Raw genomic sequence first — 21,394 nt, 5'->3', positions numbered from 1 at the left:
AAAAATTGATGCAAATTTAGTTAGGGGTGCAATACGCGGAGTAAATTTTCCACAAAAAGTTTTTGAGCATCGAAAATGCAAACAAGATGCAGGTCAGACTTCTTACAATAGCGGTCACGATCATAACCAAAAATAGAAGTTGAGTTAGGCTTACCTTTGTAATAAACGCACACATTGCATAGGCATCACATGAACTACACATTGCCCTTTTATTTTTCTTATTCAAAAATTTATTCCGAGTCCGAGTCCTCGTTGTCGTTGCTGCACGATTCGTTGTCGGAAACGGCAGTGTCATCGCTGGGGGCATCTTCGTGGTCCCAAAGAAAGTCGTCTTCCGTTCCATCCAGAGCGTTGGATATGCCAGTTTTCTTAAAACTCTTGGCCACTACCTGGTCAGGGATACCTCTCCACGCTTCGACAATCCACGAGCAAAGCACCTTCACAGACGGTCTTCTGATTTTGCTGCTTGGCGTCAAATCATATTCGCCCGCTGCCATCCACTCTGCGTAAAGCCTTCGAACATTGTCCTTGAACGGTTTGCTCAGTGACACGTCGAGAGGTTGCAGCAACGACGTTAGACATCCCGGGATCACTGCAATGTCCGTGCGTAGCTCCTTAAGCTTAGCATGTACGCTATCCACTAGATGGCCTCTGAAACTGTCCAAAACAAGAAGCGAGGGAAGCAGAAGCACCCCTGGCCTTCATTCGCAAACAGTCTTTATCCAGTCAACCATCAGTTCGGCAGTCATCCAGTCATTAGTTTGAGTACGGACATGGATGCCACGGGGAAAGTTTCCCTTTGGAACAGTCTTCCATTTAAATATACCGTATTTACGCGCATAATTTGCACACTTTTTGTTCAGAAATTAGGGCTCGACGAAGGGGGTGCGCAAATTACGCGGGGATATTGCGAGCGCGATTTAAAAAACTCCACAAAGGTCATAACGCGCAATATAGGTATACAGTAAAATCTCGTTACTACGAACATCAGATTAACGAAATTTTCAGATTTACGAATTTTTTTTAAATCCCCGCCAAAATGCCTATACTTTCAATGTAAAAAACTTTCAGTACTACGAATTTCAAATTACCGAATATTTCAGAATAACGTATGTAATTTAATCTCGCATTCGTCGCAAGACGCTTTGTTATTACGAAGTTCCGTACCAAATCCCTGAAGCTGACGCCTGTCATCATCATCCGAAGCATCAGCTATGCGCTGGGGAACTCGTTGCAACGGATACAGCCCCAGCGGTATCGCCATCACGCGAGTGTCGCGTTGAATGAATATAGGCTAGGTGGCGCAAGCTGCCGCCCGATACAAAAGGGTAAGGCCATTATCATCCATCCAGCGTGTGGTCACATACTGCGCAGTAGTCTTAAGCCTATTCAGCGCAGTGTCACCACGTCGACAGCGAACGTTAGGATCTGCAAAGTTATCGGCGCTGTGATTGTGTTGTGCATTAGCTTTGCTGACAATGAATTCTCCTGGCTCCCGCGTTAAAAAGAAGCGATGCCAGTTTTCGCTTAAAGAAAAAGCGGACCAGCTGCTGGAAAAAAGCAAGCGGACTTGTGCAGGGAGCTTGACATTAGACCGTCAACAATGGCAACGATGCTCAAAGATCGGGACAAGATCATAAAACTACATCGAGAGTCGCAGCTGGCTCCCTCAAGAAAACATCTGCGGCTGGGCAACTACCGTGGACAGCGACTTTCGAATTATGTGGATAGCAACAGCGCGGCGGCTACATCCGCGGAGCTCACCACCGAAGACATCGTGAATCAAGTGCGTGAGCAAGAAGAATGTAGTAGCGACGAAGACGATGCCGACACTGGATCAGCGCACGAAGAGGAAGAGATTGTTTCCAGCTCGGATGTCCTAGTCTTTCTAGAGAAGACCCGATCATTCCTCGGGCGCTGCAAAGATGTCCCCGATGACGTGCACAGGAAGGTCGAGGATGTGGAGGCGTTCATCCTGCAGCGCTTGTCGTCTACTCGCCAGAAGAAGATAACAGACTTCTTCAAGCAATAAATTGTAGTTAAACTGTGCCCAGCGTTATCGTTTATTATTTACTTACCAACACGTAAATCTGCTGCAAAGGTACGTAATTTTAGTTCTTGTGATGCATTACTGACATGAAAATAATGGTTTTTCAGTACTACGATATTTCAAAATAACGATTTAAATTCGGCGGTCCCGTGAAGTTCGTTGTAACGAGATTCTACTGTAGTGTATGTTGCTGCGTATACGTCAGCACCCGGACCCGCACCCCATGCTGGCTGCCCCCCGAAAAAAAGTTGACTCTAAATGAAAAGCCGCTCCCCCCACCCCCCCCCCCCACCCCCCCCCCCTCCTTTTGCGGGATGGCATCAAGGTGCATGCATGAAGCTCTGAATAAGACGCTAAAACAGCGTCATCGCTTGCGGCCCAGCCAATCCGCCTTTTTCACGACACAACTGCTCATGCGTCCATCCCCTGGCGGCGGTGTCGCGAAACATATTGGAAGGGTCGCGCGCTCCACTCTAGACCGGCCGTGGAAGTGTAAATAAACCGGCTTCCTGCTCGGGGTGCGTTGCTGCAGCCGTCGGGCGTTCAGCGCGACGCATTTGGCGATACCTACGAAATATGTTGCATACGGCTGCAAAGGGAAGCAAACTCGGATTTTTTCGCTTTCCGAGCGCTTCCCAAGACAGCCTTCAACGCGAAGCGTGGATAAAAGCAGTTCGCCGGATCGACGATCGTGGCCGCCTTTGGGCACCGTCAAGCACGTCAAGACTATGCGGGAATCACTTTGTGACAGATACGGACAAGGTACTGTGTTTAAATGCGTGTGCAGTCTATCATGAAGTGTTTTATTCATGGGCAGGAAGGCCTCGAATGTCACCGCGGCACCCAGACTTCGTTCCGACGTTTTTTTGCTTTCTCAAGCAAGAAGGCCGAATGGGCAAGTGCTGTGAGCCGCTTTCAACGCGCGATGGAGCGGGCAATGAAAAAGAAGCTACGAGAGCATTCACGCATGGTGCTAAAATTTTGTCATAATCTCCTATGGAAATTTCCTTGTTTATGCCACTACATCTTGGCCAGTACACCCATGTGGGTACGTGGCATGTATTAAGAGGCAGAGGAAGCAGAAGGTGCGTTATGCGTGTGTTTGCATCATATCCATGATGAAAAGCTCTGCGTGGTATCGCCGGAAGGACTCAGTGTGCGCCTCTCGCGCTCGTCTTTATGGACGCGCATGCTTGTTTAACTTATGCAGCGGTGTGCTGTGGGAAAATACAGTGAAATGCTAACAGAGCTGCTTTGTTGCGAGTACGCTTGTGCTTTTATAGCTCGTGTAGCTATTCTACAGCGCTTCAGCACAACGATTGCTTGTGGAAACTGTTGTCCCCAGTCGTTTTCTGTACTACGGCGTGCACGATGTAGTATCCACCTTTCATGGATGGCAGGCATATACAGCGGGAAACGCCAACCTCACTGATCGGGGATATTTCATTGAACATTATGTTCCGAATGTGGCCTTCATCTCTGAAGCGGTGGCCCTTGCTAAGCTGGTGTTCGCATCGCATGCCGGATGATCGGAGATACTGAAGAATTTGCTCTTCGGTGGGCACTGCAGCCTGCCTCGGACTTCGCACCCAGCCATCAGTCAATCCTAGAAATCCTCCAGGTACCAGGTGCTGCCCAGGACACGCCATCGTCGACAGATTCCAACAAAACGTGCTCCGGAGCGGCACTCAGTCCGGCCGGGTTGGGCGCGCAGTACCCTACCAGTGAGCTTCCAGCATTGTACGCGAGGTGGCAGCACAGGAAAATGAAAAAGGCGGATTGTTCGGTAGTTTCGGATTCCGTAAGCTTGCTTTCGCAACTTCGTCCGGGATAGCAAGCGTGAATCAATAAATCAATTATCATACCACAGAATTCTTTAATAGTACCGCGCGAGCGTTGACCAAACTGCTTGTCGGCGCCTTATCAAGGCACGGACCGGCGAAGCCAGCGAGAATAGCCACGTGCGCACAAGTTTTCCAACACAACGATTGTCATCTATGGGCAAACTTGTGCACACGCGGTTATTCTCGCTGGCTTCGCCGCTCCGCGCCGTGATAAGACGCTGACAAGCAGTTTGATCTTGCCGTATATTTGTGATATCCCATCGCAAGACACGACTGAACAACCAAACACAAGCCGTCAGAGCCACCAAGAAAAGCGTAGCTGGCAGTCGAGTCACATGCATCAACCAAACAAACAGCGGTGTTGGCTCTTCTGTCAGCTGCCGATTCTCCCCGGAAGCGCCGCTGGCCGTTCCGAGTGGCGATGCCGTTGGTGCTGCCGCGATTGTGACAGCGGCCTCTGACACTACCATGAACACCCAGTGCACAAAAGATTCAAAAAGCCTTCGAACAAATGCGCGGAATAGCCGAATGCTTCTGGGTAGAGCCATAGGATAGAGCCCGCGTGCATGATGGTGGTCTAGTGCAGCGCGGTGCGTAAAATGTGCGAGTAAAAAATGTTTTTTTGTAAACCCGGGTGATAAGGGTGCGAAAATTATGCGAGGTCGCAAATTATGCGCGTAAATATAGTAACATATGGCTGCAGCTTCCGCCCGTTGGCCGTCAGAGCAAGAATGACAGTGCATCGCTGCGTTTTTGTACCCGACGTCTTTACGAGGACACTCCAAGCGCCCTTCTCGTTGACGGTGATGTTTCGGGGCATGTTGAAGGTTAGCGGAGTTTGGTCGGCGTTCCCAGTTTGTGACAAGAGGTAGTCGCTCTTTTCGTGGATCCCGGTGACAAAATGGTAAAAGTCTGTTACCTTGCTTTCATATGTGGATGGGAGCCGCTGGCACAACGACGTCCGCCGCTTCAGGGAAAGCCCATTTCATCGCATGAAGCTGGTAGTCCAACCGGAGCTAGCGCGGAAGTTCTTTGCGGAAATTCCCAGCTTTCTGGCAGCTGTGCGTGCCTGTGTTTGAATCATTTCTAATGACACTGCACAACCATCTTTGCGCAGGTCCCTCACGTATTGAAGTACCGCCTCTTCAACGTGAGGAAACTTGCCCGTTTTGGGTCCGCGGAAAGCCCGGCGAAATTTGTTCGTAGCCATCAGCTTCTCACGCTGCTTTTTCCAACACCATATTCGAATTTCGTCGACGCCGAAATGTCTGGCGGCAGCACGACTGGAATGATGCTCCAGCGCATAATCAGTACCCTTAATCTTGAACGCGGCCGTGAAACCTGTATACCGCCCCTTGGTGGAATGGCACCGACACACACACACACACACACGATCACAAACCACTCTGCAGACTTTCAAAATGGCGTACACGAGCTTTCATAGAGCATGGAGGAAGGAAAGAAACCCAATTTTCATGCGAGTTTTTATTATTTTTGTCAAGAATTATGGGAACGCGTTTGCTGTGGGATGACTGCAGTTCAACCAATAGGCGGCTGCCGCTGTGTGAGTGTAGGACAGACATCAAAACAAAAATGGCGGCTGACAGAGCAAGCTAAACGTAGCACGGCAAGTTTGGGGTGCGATCATTACACGGCAAGTAAAAAGAACAGAATTTTGAGGACAAAATTCAGGGGTGCGATCATTATGTGAGTGTGATCATTGTGCGAGTAAATATGGTTTACTAATGTATGCTAACCTTTCCAAAAGATAAAAGAGGCTGCAAAAAATTTGGTGTCTATACTCCTTGAAGCGCACTGCGTTGTCAACTGAAGCTGACATTTTGATCTGTTTTCTCTTTTCCTGCATGCTCGTTTGTTGAACTGTTGCCGCTGCATGCACATGCGCAGGTGACAGCATTCAACTGTGAGGCAATCAGGCGTGAGCGACCTGAGCTGCTAAGGCTGCCGGGAGATGTGGCGCATGGCCGTGACTGGCAGCTGGAGAATGAGGCACGTTCGGCTGTGCGGCTGGCCAACTTCCTGTCGGGCTTCCTGCAGACGGTCGACCCCAAGGAACTGTTTGCTGAGTTTCGCGTGCCTGACCGCTCGCTCACACCAGACCAGATCATCGGTGAGGGGCATGCTTCTCTCCCTTGCTTTTTGTCTAAGCGTTACCACTGGGCATTGATGGGTATTCTGAAGGGGACTTGAAACACTTTAGATTCTCTCACTGAACTGTGTGTTTTACGCATCGTAGCATATGCTCTTGTTTAAGGGACATTGAGGACAACGCCATCTAATTTTTATTTTACAGCGATAGCTGTTAAGGGCACTAGTCTACGCTCTGTGGTGTTGGCGACATTGTCGTAACACGAAAGAAAAATAAGAACAAAGTGGAGTGGCACTATTTTCCACATACGGATTTGTGGCATCCTGTGTGAGCTAGTGCTTGTGCCGTTCCAACCTTTGCGCATTGAGGGTGGCACCTAGCAGAGCGAGCGGCACATTGAGCACTGCTAACAGGTGTTGCTGAATCTCGCGTTACACAAGTGTACTAATTGGTGATACCGTATTTCTGAATAAAAAGTGCGCACATAATGTGGACATAAATATGGCAATTTCTTTCAGTAAAAATCGATTCTGGGGGGGCTCTTTGTGGCTACGTTGGTGTTTGTTTGGCAACAAAAGACGCACTATTACAGATAAAGTTTGATTTAAAAGTGGAACGTCTTTCTTCTGCCACTCGATTCAAACTCACGATGTCAAGACTGAAAAGGACTCTGTGATCACCGTTAGGCAGCGAATCTGCATGCAAGCAACTGCTTTGATGTCTCCGCAGTTTGCTTGCAAAAATGGCTTCTGGTGGCAGTAACTGTTCTTCATTTTTTGGCTTTTTCTTGCCCGTAAAATCTCCGTTTGCAGTGAAAGTAGCCACTTTGTCATTAGAGCGCTGTTAACTTATCAGTATACAGGCTAACTTTATTTCGTTCTCGATGTCCCTTTAAAGTGTGATAGGAAGCTTGTCCGAGACATCGCCACTGTCATTTGCAGTCTTTGGTCGAGCACTCCGTGATTGAGACCAGTCACTCACCTGTCTTTGCATGCAACTATTACTTGTGACATTTGCAGTCAAAAAGAACTTTACCATCTCGTGCCGTTCGTTCGTTATATCCAGATGTTCGCAGAAAGTGGACTGGTCATAATATAGATGAAAACACAAGGCGGGCTTTCATGGTGCACTGTCTACTCGGTATCTGCAAGTTGTCGTTTGCCTGGCGAACTTTTGATGCTGCTTGGCTCATTTTCGTGCATTGCGACCACCAGGGCGATTGGCACTGTGTGGTTAGGCGTAGTGTGTTACATGATGAAAGGTAGGCAGGTTTTAATTATGGGACCTATATCAACCAGGCACGAAATCTGTACTCACTAATATGGTAATTTTTGGGTCTATGGTGTTAAGTTATTGCAAGGGCACTGCTTTTGCCCAGTGCCAGCTGGTAACAGCCTTTCACATATCACACCGATGCACTGCATGTGGGTGCAGCGGTGGAGGCCAAATTTTGCACACAAATTTTGCATGTTCTTTGCCTGATTGATTGATGCTCATGCGAGACTGTGATGAAGACTGTGCAGGATGCCTCGGAACGTGTGTTCCTGGCGGGTCCATGTTCGGTGTTACCGAACTTTGCGTCTGCGGACGTTCGTTCTCTATGAAATTCGGCATCACAGCCTTAATTTAAATTGTGATGATCGTGTCGTGTTTGTTCATACTAAATGTCTGTTTGATATAAGTGAGGCCATTGTAAGCGGGCTCTACTGTATAACTAAACATTCTCTGACTTCAGCTTTTCTGACTATGGAGTATAACACACTTGTTATGAGTCACTCAGTTCTCGCAATGTCTCCGCGTGTCAGTCACCGCACCAGTCCACACACACACACACACTGCAAGCATGTGCAACATCCGAAAAACCTCAAAGGCTCCCTCCTCTGTCGGCGTTCCTTCCTCTAAAGTCACTGCCTGGTGATGATGATGGCTGACACATGTGATGCCATCTGTGTGAGCAGCTTGGTACTGCTCAGGAAGCACCCCCTTAGGCTTGTCTCAGATGCTACCACACATTCCTCTCGGGAGTAAACACGTGCTGGTCTTTCTCTGAACAATCGACTTTATGGCTTACAAGTAATGCCTTGCACATACTTTGATGTTCCTTTAAGGCCCTTTGTGATAAACACTGTGGGACATGCATAGCGTAATACCATTGAATCGCAAGTTCTAATTCAGAAGGATATGTACGAGAAAAAAACAAACAAATTGTGAGCACTTGCTTTGCTGCATGGAGCCTTGTCAACACTAAAATTTGGCACTAAAATTTGGTAGCACATGGCAGTGAGGCATAGAATTCACTGCATAAAAATTACCACACAGGTGTAATAGTGTAGTGTACTGTTCTAGGAGCCAACACATAAATAATGAAGGTTGACTCGCGTGATGAGTGAGCAAGGAAGCAAGCTGCTGCCATTGCTAATGCTTACTTTCTATGAGACACCAGGAGTTTGCTTGTTTGTTTTTTACTTTTAACTTTGCTGAACGAAGGATGCAGTGCTCTCTGTGTGCTTGTAGCTAATGCCACCTCATGTGTCAGTTTTCTTGACATACATGACCGGGTTATACTGCACTGAAACTTTCCTTGGCAATAGAGCCGACGCTGCAGTGCTTGAGACAGGCCTTCTTTTTCTATGCAGCGAATATAGTCCTTGGTTGGAGTTATTAGTTCCCTCTTATAAAATGCAGTAGCACTTGTTGTTTAAGGGATATTTCTAATTCAACGTGAGAGAGTCACCGAAAAAACAGTTGCTTTGAATAGGACGAATTGTTTACGCTTGCCTGGTTCCAAGGGGCTTCCATAGATGGTGCCAGCTGCTCCAGCGATGGAGTGAAAAGCCACCCAGCGAGCGACATGTGTGAGGGGGCCGCACTGCAGTTAGACTGTATTGACACAGTTAGAGAAGCTCTGCCGCTGTGCCTTTCCTCTCATTGCCAAGACGAGCTGTCACCGAGTGTAGTGGGCAACTCATGCAACTTGTGGTTCAAAATGGCAGTAAAGATGCTGGGAAAGACACTACTACAAATGCACGCGACATACAGCACCTAGTGCTTGTCTGGTGTCAAGTTCTTCGTGTCCTTCATCTCATTTTTTATGTTTCACGCTCGTCATGGATTTCGCCATTCGTGCATGTTGCAGGTGAGGCCATGTCACTAGTGGCCGGCAACCAGCGGATCTTGGGCTGTGGCGTCTACTTTGACCGGAAGCAGTTCCCTGGGCGAGCGCTGTACGCACCCTACGCCTATCGGCGCCACCGAAACGAGCGCCGCTTTTACGTTGACGACATGGCGCGCTTTCGTAGTGGTGCCTTTTTGCACGAGGACTTCTTTGCAACATTGAAAACTCGCTGGGCAGCCAACATGGATGACCTGGTCACCTATACCACCAAGATACGCATAAGGTGCGCAATGCAGGGCCCGCTTTCGTCAAACTTACCACCTCCTGAGTTTGACCTTTTGCATCTGTGCTTGAGGAAAGCGTTTGTCTTTCTTGCTGGGTTCGTCTGTCTTCCTGTTTCACTGAATGTTTTTTTCCTGAGCAAGCTATGCTTTGGCTGCAAGCTGGCTTAGCCCTTTGCTATGCCATTTTTTTTTTTTTAATCGAACTGAAATATTTTTTCCCCTAGTAGCATATTCAGGCCTTAAGAAATAGAGTTTGTTAGTTTTCCAGCATAAAATACAAGCAGTTGATTTTAGCTGGGGTGTGAAAAATTTCGTACAAAGTATCATAGTGGATGAAAATAGCGGCATCAAAATGCCGTGACTTGTCAAGAAAACATCCGAAGGATAGCAATGATAATTTAGATTTCGAAGGTGCACATTATGCTTGGAATTGCAGAGAAAACAATGATGTTGCTGCTTGTAGCAAAATATGTCTGCACAAAATGGTGGACGACGTGCTTCCCCGCTCATTGTTTTGCGAAATATTATCGCGTTCGCTGGCGTGAAAAACCAGCTTATTTGTGACATGAAGGATGTGAAATTCACCTGAAGCAAAAAATCACTGCTAGGTGCAGTACACAATTGTGTGCATAGCGTGCCAAAGAGCTAATGGATGTGTGGCTAAGTTAGTCCTGCATGCGTTGCCAATTTAGCGAGATGTGAACTGTGCATTTTCTGAGTTAGAGGGAGTTTATTTCATGAGCATTCACTAAGTGCTTCCTGTTTATAATTGCCTTGTGCAAGGCTTCTTTCGGGAAATGGAAGTATTTACTGCAGCTTGGTTGAGGTGAATCTAGCCAAGCTCTCCTGCAACTGCACCACCTATAACAGACGTTACGTTGGTGTGAATGAATGCAGCAGGGGTTACACAGGTGAGACTTATATTTGAAAAAAAAGAAGAAAAAAAGGTTATAGGTTTTTGTTCCTTTCTTTCAGGTCAAGGAGTTTAAATTGATGGCTGTATTGCACTGGACATCACACAGCTGGGAAAGCATTCTGACGGGAACACAGAGCCATAGGGATACTGACAGCAACCAAACTTTCCATGCGAAAATACCAAACTAATCAACATTCTGGCTACACTTGGCACTGAGCTTTGTTAAGTGCAGTGCTAGGGTGAATGAAACGATATGGCAGCCCAGCCGTAAATAGCTTCGTGGGGGACTGCCTCAAGCATCTCAGTGCACATGCTTTGCAAGTCTGCCTTGTTCTCGGGCAGAAGCGGTTGGTGGTGCAGAAATGCGTCAATCACTGCGAAACTTTTCCTAAGCCAACGGCTTGAGAACATATTGTGGAATCAGTCGAGCAAACATACACTTGTATTATGCCTAGTCGTCTTTAGGCCAGTTGGTCCGTGCTGTTTTATCCAGAAAACAAAAAATTGACAGGCCAGTCATAAAACCTGATGTGACAGTTCTGTGAAAGCAGTTGGATTTACCTTCAGTGATTGCTTTGATGCTTTTACTCTTATGAATGCTTGTACTACAAACCGAGGCTTCACACACGTGACAGAGTTATTCTGTAGGATGAAGGTGGGTAGAAATGGGCGTTGCTTCTGGAGGATGGAGGCTTCACTTGGACTATGCCGGCATTTTCACTAAGTGCCATTGGTACGGCTGTCACAATAAAATATCACCAGAAGACAGGATGAACAAAAGGCGGAGTTATCACAGGATGGCCGCGTCCTGTTGTAAGCTCGTTAACATATTAAGACTTCTTTAGCATGAGCAAACTAGCCCAAATGAGAACTTTGAGCATATTTCTTTTAAAATGTGCTGTATCTTGTGATATCAAGGAAAGCGCAATATAAAAAAGTGGTGCCTGTTCTGTCACAAGTGAGCCTTTTTCATCCTGTTTCTTTGAGAATACCATGAATTTATCAAAACTGGCTCATTACAATGAGGCACCCTGTCGTGTGCTTCTCATATCCGCAGGTATAACTCGACAGGCCACAACCCCATCAACTACGACCACTACCCGCTGCAGTACCACGCCGCTGAGGTGGAACATGGCTACTGGACCGACCCATACTTTGACTGTGGGGGCCTGCACGGTGACTGGGTCATGGTCTACGCATCACCCTTCTTTGGCTGGGACAGCCTGCACAACCGCATTGAGTTCAAGTGAGCCGTCACTGCCGTGGAGTGCTGTTTGTTTGTGGCATAGAAAAGTGGCACAAAAGATATGATGTGTGCATGCTGCCCATAGCAGTCTTTATGATCTAGTGCATTTAGAACTAAACCACAAAATTGTTTTGGGGGAAACTTGTTGAACTTAAAAGCTAACTTGTGCTCTCTGATGGGTGCAGGTAATGTTCCAGGAGTTTTGAAGTTTCTCGAAAAACATATTTCCTGAAATCTGAAACACGTACAATGCATCAGGTAAAGTCAACCCACCATCTGTTTGTACCCAATAAATCCTTCTATGGCAGTAATAGAAAAGCAGATATGAATGCTGCTTCCATGCATCTGCAGGAATTCAGCTTTTTCTATTTTTGTGAACATAAAAATTGGTTGTGCGTTAGAATCAGGGGCACATCAGAATTGTGCAATTATGGTATGCTACTGCATGTGAACCTTTCAGCCAACCCCCGACGTGTCATCTCTGTGTGCAGGGGAGTGGTGGCGGTGACAGTGATGGTGACAGAGCTGGACATCAACCAGTGCCCAGACTACGATCCGTACACGGAGGAGAACATCTTCCAGGACACGCACAAGTGTGACCGCCGCTCTTCCAGGGTGAGTCGTGCATGGTGTCGCACGTCTAGATGTATTTTTGGCAAAGGTGAGATGAGCTTAACTGGAAGTGCTGCAACTAGAAGAGCTACAAGAGATGCTTTGCTTTAGTCCCGAGCTCTGGGAAGCACTTTTAATTCTGCTTCAGCTTCAATGTGGTCACGTTTCCAGCAGTGTATTGGACGAAAAAGGTAAACCAACCAGCATGAACTGAAAAATATAGCTTTTTTACAAACCCTGTGACAGGTGTCAGTTCAAGTGCCTGTGGGTGGTGTTTTACAGAGGGCTAATTCTGCCTGCAGCAATAAGGTAGTGTAGTCTACAGGACAGGTGAAATTACCGTATGAACGCGTGTATGGGCCGCAGTTTTTTTTCCAGATTTGAGGGTCAATATTTGGGGTGCGGCCCATACACGCGATTTTCGAGAAAAAATTTTTGTTTAAAGTACAAACACACCAATCGGGAAATTAGCGGCATTAATTCTACGCTCAGTCGCCACCTGCAGTGCATTCTTACTGCGAGCTGGTGCTGTGCTCTTTAAGTTCTAGCCACCCTAGCTGTGCTCTCTGGCTGCTCTGGTGCACGCTCATCCCACAAGTCGCACAGCAGCTCTTCTTCCAGTTCGGAAAACTTGCACGGCTTGCCTCGGAAAGCGTGCTTTTTGCAGCTTGTGTTTCTCAGTGCATCCTTTTTGGTTGCACCATCGTCGGATGCACTTCTTGGCCACGTCAAATTTCCTGCGCACCGCACGCTTGCCGTGCTCGACAACAAACTCCCAGCCATGTAGCTCGTGCTAAAACTGCTGAAACTATAACGCTCTGCAGCAGCAAGCGAAAGCCACAACTATAGTGAACCACAACTCCCGTGCCTTTGACAGCCACAAAAAGCTGGAGCTAGTGATGCTGATGCTGATATAGATAGCGGGAGCCGGCGGCGGAGGAGAAAGTTGACGATGATGATAATAAGCCGCAGCCTCTGGCGCCATCCATGGGCAGCACCTGGAAGCTCCTGTGCGCATGTGTCGCCTCCGCGATCTAGAGTGCCGTTGCTTGCAGCCTGAGCTGATCTCGGAGGCCACGGCACGTGCATTTCGAAAGCTATACCCGTGTGGGTCGTGTGGAAAGTTTCGGTGTGGCCCTTACAGGGATATTATTTTTTTCTAATATTTCCTTCTGGAAAACGGGGTCCGCCCATACACGGGTGCGGCCCTTACATGCGTTTATATGGTTGTCTTTAGGCTTAGAAGGCTCACATATCTGGCTAGAATTCATGAAAAAAGAAAATTATGTGCAGTATGGGTGGCGCTTTGAAAACCTCGATTCATAAGTCACATTTTACATGAATGCAACAGCAGTCCATGATATCAAATTTCTGGCAATCGTATTAATGTAAACAGGGAAGACATGCTAGGAGAGTGCATCACTCTAATCTGCCAGGCAGAGGGAAGTCGACTTACGAGGTGAATGGAAAAAGTTTGGAAGCTCCCCTCCTGCTCCCTGCAATGACTGTATGATACCCCCTCTGCCGGATAACAAGGCAGTCTGTGCTCAAGGTGGGGCGGCTGGACCCCTATACCACTTGCACTGGGCGTAGCGCCACCGTCTTGCCAGACTTGATGTGCACATGTACAGTGGAACCCTAGTTATGCGTCCCCCGTTTCATGCGATGACCTGCATTTTACAGTGATCTGGCTCGGGCCTGGTGAACCTTCCATAGGGATAATGCATTAAAAGCCTCGATATACAACAGAAAAATATGCACACCCTGCTTGCTTCGTATGACAGCCGGCAGGAAGGGTCTGGAATGGGAGATGCTGGCTGAGCACTTTATTGGCAGGCGTGACGTTAACCAGGTTGGTTTCAGATCGGAATCAAGACTGAGACATGTGTGTAGTGATCTGATCGAGTGCACGACGGCCTGCAATGACGGTTCTGCCGATAGCTCGGGCTCTGACTCCGTGCATGTGACCGAAGGCTGTCGGTGCGAGGCTGCTCACCTGGCCCACTTTTCTGCTCGCTTCACTGATGAAGGCGTTAGGGAAATCAACTGTACATTCATACCAGCATGAAGTTGCTGCAGAGGCGTTAACCAGATTAGACATTTCTGCCGTCACCAGTGGCTAGTTTGAAAGCGCTTTCCGCTATGGCTTCAGTGCGGAGCATGTTAGGCCTAGCGACACCGAGCGAGCCAGGAGCGAGAGGCGCGCTGTCACCCGGCAAACCGCACATCACTGCAGAAAGCGTGCCCGCAGCGCATTCACTTTGCAGGTGAACATTGTGCTTTTTTTTTTTCCCTTATGGTGTGAATTCATAGTGCAGACACTTCTGCGTGCTGCCGCGGAGTGACAGCAGTCCTAGAGGAAATCTGAACAGAAAGGCATGTCGCTGGGTTCGTTGCACTGCGTGTTGCAAAACATCTTCGAAGAATCAGAGCAGACTTATTTCTGGCGCGTCTTCCAAATCATTGTTTTCGAGGTGCTTGCGACATCACTAAATGTGCAGGGATGGGAGTGCACGAGGGCCTCGTCTCAAGACTCCTCTTTAATGCCGAAAAGCCTGGCTGCTTGTGGACTGGCTCCTCAGAACTAATTCTCGCAGAACAAAAACAGGTGCTTTCATAACACGTGGGGAAAAAAGACTTTAAATAATTTTTGACAGTCAGATTAGCGGACGTGTTTATTATGCGAATGCATAACTTGTGCGATATTTTCAATTATGCGACCCTGGTTTATACGATGGTTTTGCACAGTTCCCTGAAAGTGGTATAACCGAGATTCTGCTGTAAACAGCGGCATGTCGGCTTCGCGAGATACGCTAGGAAATGCGATGCACCAGTGTCATATCCGTGTACACGCAAATATAGTATTAAAGCTGCCACATTTTACCAGAAGCATTTTATAGGCCAGATTGTGCAGTGAGGACGAAGAGTCGGCCATGATAATTATCAAGTTCGCGCAGAATCTCTGAAGACTGTCTTGTTTTCTCAAAATTACAAGTTTAAAATATCCCCATTGAGTTATGTGGTGTTCACTGCTGGCAGCTAACAGATGACACTAGTTGCTGACGTCTAAAAAGCTGGGTATGGCAGTGGCTCCTGTGGTCATTCAGTGGGGATGCATTTCTGCAGCACCTTGCAGCCAGCATTTTTGCGTGTAAGTAAATGCCTTTCCCTTCCCTCCATCTTCCCTTCCTCAGTGTGTACCGATCCTGGGCCGTGGCTTCGACTCGGGCGGGTACAAGTGTGAGTGCCTGCAGGGCTTCGAGTACCCATTCAACGACCCTATCACCTACTTCGACGGTCAGATCGTTGAGGCCGAGTTTGAGAAAGTCATCGAGGACAACCCCAGCAGGTACGACACGCTCAAGTGTCGCATCGCTGGAGCGTCGTCTCTGATCGCGAGCGTGGCACTGGTTGCGACGGTTGTGCTGCTGCTGCGGACTCTCGTGTGAGGAGTGGGTGCACCAACCCCGAATTGGGAGTGCGGTGCGAACGGTTGCAGGACAGAAGTGATGTCATCGTAAGGTGATCAGCGCTGCCATCTTGTAAGGTGAGCTAATTTCCTCTTGGGGGGGGCCTCCATCCTTCCTTATTTTTTATGGCTATTTTTCACGAAAATTATTCAGCTTGAAGGCAGACTGTTCTACTATACCTTTGGAGCGCTGAGGTTGTGGTAACAAATGGTAATTTGTACGTAGCAGTGATATGCTTTGTGATGTCAGGCAGTGTGCCCTCATCTTGCCTTGAAAAGTTGTACCACAGTGGTTATTGAAACCTATGCGAATTGAAAGCTATGGACAAAGGTTTTCATGGGACACACATGGTAAAGCCCACCCTGTGACGATGGCACAGCTATTAGAGCAGGCAACTTTGTACCCATGCTGTATTACCTCGCTTGGGTCGATTCACTGAAACGGCCGTGTCCTCGCAAAATCCTCCGTTGAAAAGTTACGGTGTGGCAGTTGAATGAGTAGTCAGCGACAGCTTTTGTAGGGAAGGCGCAATGTGTGAAGCCCTGCCTAACAAATGTGGTCTTGTGTACAGGAGAGGTGTTGCCCATTTTCTAATTGCTGTTGACTTTGCATGCAGCATGCCCGTCAGCTTCAAGACCGGCTTCGGTCTCGATGTGTTTAGTGTTGGTTGACTCGAGTACTCCATTTAACTTAACCCAAGATACATTCCACCTTGTGCAGCTGTGCTTGTACAAAATGAAACTAGCTTTTCTTTCTGTCCTATATACTTTACTGGGTATCCCCTTTTTTATACCATGGCATTAGTGCTGTTTTAGATTTTGGGCAGTTACCTGGCTGCCGCGGTATTAGGAGGTCTACATATCAGTGTTGACACTTCATATGTGAAAAGTGCGAGGAACCATTTCCCGATTCCTGATGCAGTCTCGCTCTTAGCTAAAGAGTGTGTTGGACCCTTTTGAAAAGCTATCGCACTGCCGTCCATATTTTAGACACACTTTTGCCACGTGCCTTTTCGATAACTTGGGAGTGCGCCAGCTTTCGCCGGTAACAGATTGATGAAGCTGGTAGATGACTTACCTGTAACTCCAAGAGTGTTTCCTGTAGTTTGCTCTTAGCTGCTTTCTTGAAGGCACAGGTAAACAGACAAGAAAGGTCTTGGAATACGTATTCCCTCAAAAGTCGGACCAACTTGTGCCATTGGGGATGAGAAGCAATTTTTCATTGGAAATTTTAAGTTTTTATATCAGAGTTGTTACAACCCGATTGTTTCGTTTACACGTAGCATCCCATTCCGTCCATTTGCCACATGCATCCTCATACCTCATTAGTCGCCTCACCATTTTTGGAGTGCGTAGCTCTTTTTGGTTAAAGTGATAATCTGCTGATGAGGAAGCAGATTGATATCACAGGCTGATGTCGTTTATTTCAAGCGACATTAACTTTTCCATTGTGACAGTGGTATTAGCTGCACTGGCAGGTAGCAACATTCTTTTGTGTGTTTCCTTTGTTACTAAATGACTCAACGTCAGTGTTGTCAAGAATGCATTTTTTAGAATGATATGCCATATTGCATACTAACTGCTGCTGTTTAGCTTAAAACTAAGTGCCTGTACATGAAATCAAACAATGCCAGCTTTTGCATGAGGTTGTGCTTTTTCACAGTGTTTCCCTTTGCTGGCATGATCTGTATTGGTCGGGCCGATTTTATCCGTCCATTTTGAGTTACCTTTCTTTCGTGTACCCGGTGTACATAAAAACTAGATCCTTTTGCAATAATGCATTTATATAATGCTCCTTCTGTTTACTTTCTCATATAACTCAAGTTTTATGCGTCTTTTTCTGCTTGGAGTTTGTGACGAACTCTACTGGTGAGGGTTTCAATGGATGGCTAGCTTTTCTTACCATCTTTTTACATTTGTTGTATACGTTGTTGTTATTTTTTGTAACGAGGTGGTGATGTCTGTGTATATATTAGCCAAGACTATTCTCAGTGGAATGAATCTCAGGCACACAGTGTAATTGTGCATTGTGCCTTGCACTTTCTCTTTTACAATTTATGACATTCACACAGAGAGGGGAACACTGCAAGTGAAGTGTGACAGTGTTTTTGGAGCGAGTGAGTGACTTTAGCTCTTGGGTATGATGTGAAACAAGATTTGAACTCGTTAGGTGACCTTGTTTTCTCATCTTGTGTTTTTTTCTTACTGGTGCTCCTTCTCCAATGCTGATCTATGACAGCTTTTTTTTTTTTTTTGCTTGTGGAAGTCATTGATGCATTCACTGCCCTGTTCTGTGCAGTATATAGATGAGCATTACAACATGGCTGGAGACCATGTTTGCAAGCTGTTTGCTTGTACTAGGGCTGTGGCCCTTTTTGATTGTTTGCTTATTCTTATTTGATGGGAGAAATTGTCGCTTGTGCCTTGGTTGGAAGATCTAACTGAGGGAAATATCAGCAGCGCTCCTATTATCATTGCCTATTACTCGTTAGGACGTCATGAGGTTACGTTTTACATTCGTGTAGTGTTTATTGAAGCAAGGGGAGCTTGTATGGCATGCAGCAGACAAGGAAGTGCACTTTATATGTGCAGCATAACCAGAGGGAAAATTTCTTCACATATCATTATGGCCTTATAAAACGGCTGAACCAGCAATCTCGCTTTTAAACAGCATATGCCCAACTGCTTTCAGAGTCTGAGTGTTGGTTATTATGTTACGCTAATGCTGGCCTGGCTGCAGCTACATCTTTTTTAAGAACTCAACTGTTTCTCTCCATGTTTGATGGTGCGGAAGCATAGATGTTTGCATGAAGTAACTGTAGTAACTGGAAACATTTTACCATAAGCTACATATAGAAACATCTCCAGTACAGGCTTCTCTTGTTTCTTTTTCTAGTTTTCTATTGCCTGTTATGTGTAGCCTTTGTCAGACGTTTAGAGCCCAGGCGGCTTCGTTCTAAGCTCTGTAGTGCGGCTTCTTTAGCATTTGTGGGATTCCTACCCATTGGAGGGGGCAGGTGATTTGTAATGCATGGGATGCATTACGAGCCACACAGTGTGGCTTGGAAGCAACCCCCCTGGACTCTAAACTTGTGACAAAGGGTCTACCTGAATATGGCCGTATGATGATCTATGGTGGTCCTTCTGCTGTAGACTTGCATTCTGTTTCAAAGTTTGTTTTGTCGGCTTTTGGTTGTTTTTAAACAGCCAAAGGGTGAGCCCAAGAAGGTGTTGAAGCAAAGTGTATTTACAGAGAAGAAGCTGGTTTTGCTTGTCATTGCTGTCGTTTTCATTGCCCTCCAATTTGACAGAAGCACTGCTGTCACAGACCACTATATGACCTTCAGTTCTGGAATCGATAGGAACAGAACCTGTGGTGGCTAATTGTCGTCGTTGCACCATTTCTTGATTGGCTCAGGCAGCGATAAACGGTGTAGCTGACCATCCTGAGTGCTGTTCGTTTAGGACGCAGTTTAGTGCAGCTATTGTGCAAGGTGACTGCGAGCCAAATCACCAATGCATGCGGGGTCTGAGCAAAAATCCAAATGTGACACGTGGCAAAAACATGTTTGAGCAGAAGTTTGTGTGCTACATGCACTGCAGACATGGTGGCCGGTGGCGTTGCAGCGCAGTGCCGTGACGTAGCAGTGCCAGTGTATACCACTTGTAAATAATGGTAAAGGCTGTAATACAAAAGGCTTTTTCTCTTATTTCTGGAGTGGCATCTTCAAAACACTATAGTTCCAGTTTCGTGAAAGGAACCATGATAATTTTGCCCTTATTGCAACCTTTCATATCAGCAAAAACTAGTGGCATGCATTTTGGAAACTTTCCTGCAGCAGACATCTTAAAAAGTTTTCCAGAAAATATTACATCTTTCATAAGAGAACAATGGCCTTATTTGAAAGAAATTAAATAATATATTCGGAATCAGCAGACATTAATACATTCTCCCTGAGGGTGTTATGACTGTGACTTTAGAAATAAAAAATTCGCTTAAAGAATCTTCCCCCTTAAAACTTTTTGTTGCTCATTTGAGGAAGGCTAGCAGAAGTTCACTGATTATTTTGTTGGTGAAATTCACTTTTCATAAGAAGTTTTTTTCCAAAAACATTATCTTGAAACATTATCTTGATGCCTACCTGTACGTAGCTAGCCAGAACTTTTGTTTTGCACTGATTATACATACAGAGAAGAACATTCCATGCAGTTTCAGTGAGCTGTGAGTCCCCATTATATTCTGGCCCGGAGAGTTCCCCTTTCCTTCTGTGTGGTCAGTTGTCCGTATTGCTTTCCTGCACGTCATGGGAGTAAAATGACATCAAACACCACTTGCATTAGAATTGATTGTGTCACGGCCTTCACATTGCAGTACATCTGTTTGTTGTGATGTGTCAGCTGTAGCGAAGTGATGATTGTGGCAGTATGGAGCTTGCAGCATTTATAGGTTGCAGCTTTTATAGGTTGCCTTTTATAACTTGTGGCTTTTATACATGTTGTGCTTTGCCCGGTGCACTATATGTTTTTATGCTTTGGAGTGGTGCTGCAGCAGAGATATTTACTTGTTCCAGTTGCAAAATTCCAAATGAGTTAAAATTAGTATAATGGCAAGTTCGTGTAAGCTTGTACTTTGGAAGCTTGAAATAAAAACCAAGGCAACAGTCTTGCACTTAGGATGAAAGGCATTTGTAGCTGCTTATTCCTAAATGAAAAATGACAGAGAATTCTGCAATCTAAAAAGCACAGTCATGAAGAATATTTGTACTTTCAGTTGTTTTGTTTTTCGTGCTTCCAGAGCATGAATTGGAATAAATAACCTCTGTTTCAAGAAATTGCATAAACACAGTGAAACTTTAGCACAGAAATTTCACAGCCGGCTGGAGGGATTGAAGAGTTCAGGTTTTATGTGCACCCCTCTTTTTCTCGATGTCTCGTAAGGTTGCATCTAAACCGTGAGCGAGATCCCAACTGCCGAGGTGGCAGTTGGGTTGGAATTGCTCAATGCTGTGAGCGTGCGTGTGGATTATTCCCTCCTATACCTGTGTAGCACTGTGTACTCATGGTGCAAGTATACGTTGAAGGAGTTGAATCTGTGTGCTTCGTGACAGCCTTGGGCACAGACGTTTTTCTATTTTTTTTGTTTGTACCATCTGCTCTGTTCATTGTGCACAGAAGAGCATTGTTTATAATGATTTTGTATGAAAGAATAAAACCCCCCTTTTTAATAACTGCTTGTGGTCCTTTTAATTTGCTGTATTGTGGACATGTCCTGCAGTGGTGGTCACACACATATTATATGCTATAATTGGTCGGTGTGTTTATGGAGTAAGGCACTACTTAGTTCACTCAGAGTATGGTTTTATAAATTTTCCATTTACTATTTCTGTGTGCTGCCTCTATGTGTGTGTGTAGTGGAGGGGGTAAAGCTGCTAGGCCAGATCAAATGAACTCAGCATGACCAAACCAGGTGCCCATCTTCAATCCAAGCATCCCCCCGTGTGGATTGTAGCGTTGGATGTCCACAAATTGGTGCCCTTGGACACTTTTCTATACCATTTGATTTTGTCATATCATGTTACCTACGTGAGAAGAAAGTATATAGTAGAACAATACATCTTAAAAGTGGTTTTTCTGGAAACTCGCAAGAGGAGTGCAACAAACAATCCCACAGGACGATCGTCCTAGGTGTGCTGCGAAAAGCAGCGGCAGCTGTGCCTTAACGTAGGGTTTAAAGATTGTGTTGAAAGA

At 46.3% G+C, this 21,394-nt stretch overlaps 1 protein-coding gene across 1 annotated transcript in view; it reads left to right on the top strand.

The window, feature by feature from the left end:
* LOC144096608 (uncharacterized) overlaps positions 1-20,877 on the top strand; it is a 40,686-nt gene extending 19,809 nt beyond the window's left edge. The window contains exons 8-12 of the mRNA XM_077629418.1: positions 5,803-6,025; positions 9,141-9,402; positions 11,377-11,565; positions 12,057-12,180; positions 15,372-20,877. Coding sequence (XP_077485544.1) covers positions 5,803-6,025; positions 9,141-9,402; positions 11,377-11,565; positions 12,057-12,180; positions 15,372-15,626 — 1,053 coding nt within the window. The 3' untranslated portion in view covers positions 15,627-20,877. The remainder of the gene's footprint in view (positions 1-5,802; positions 6,026-9,140; positions 9,403-11,376; positions 11,566-12,056; positions 12,181-15,371) is intronic.
* Positions 20,878-21,394: the final 517 nt, after the last annotated feature.

This window comes from Amblyomma americanum, chromosome 7 (assembly GCF_052857255.1).
Source record: "Amblyomma americanum isolate KBUSLIRL-KWMA chromosome 7, ASM5285725v1, whole genome shotgun sequence".
NCBI classification, from domain to species: Eukaryota; Metazoa; Arthropoda; class Arachnida; order Ixodida; family Ixodidae; genus Amblyomma; species Amblyomma americanum.
Note: the sequence above shows the minus strand (reverse complement) of the source record. Positions and strands in the feature narration are given on the sequence as shown.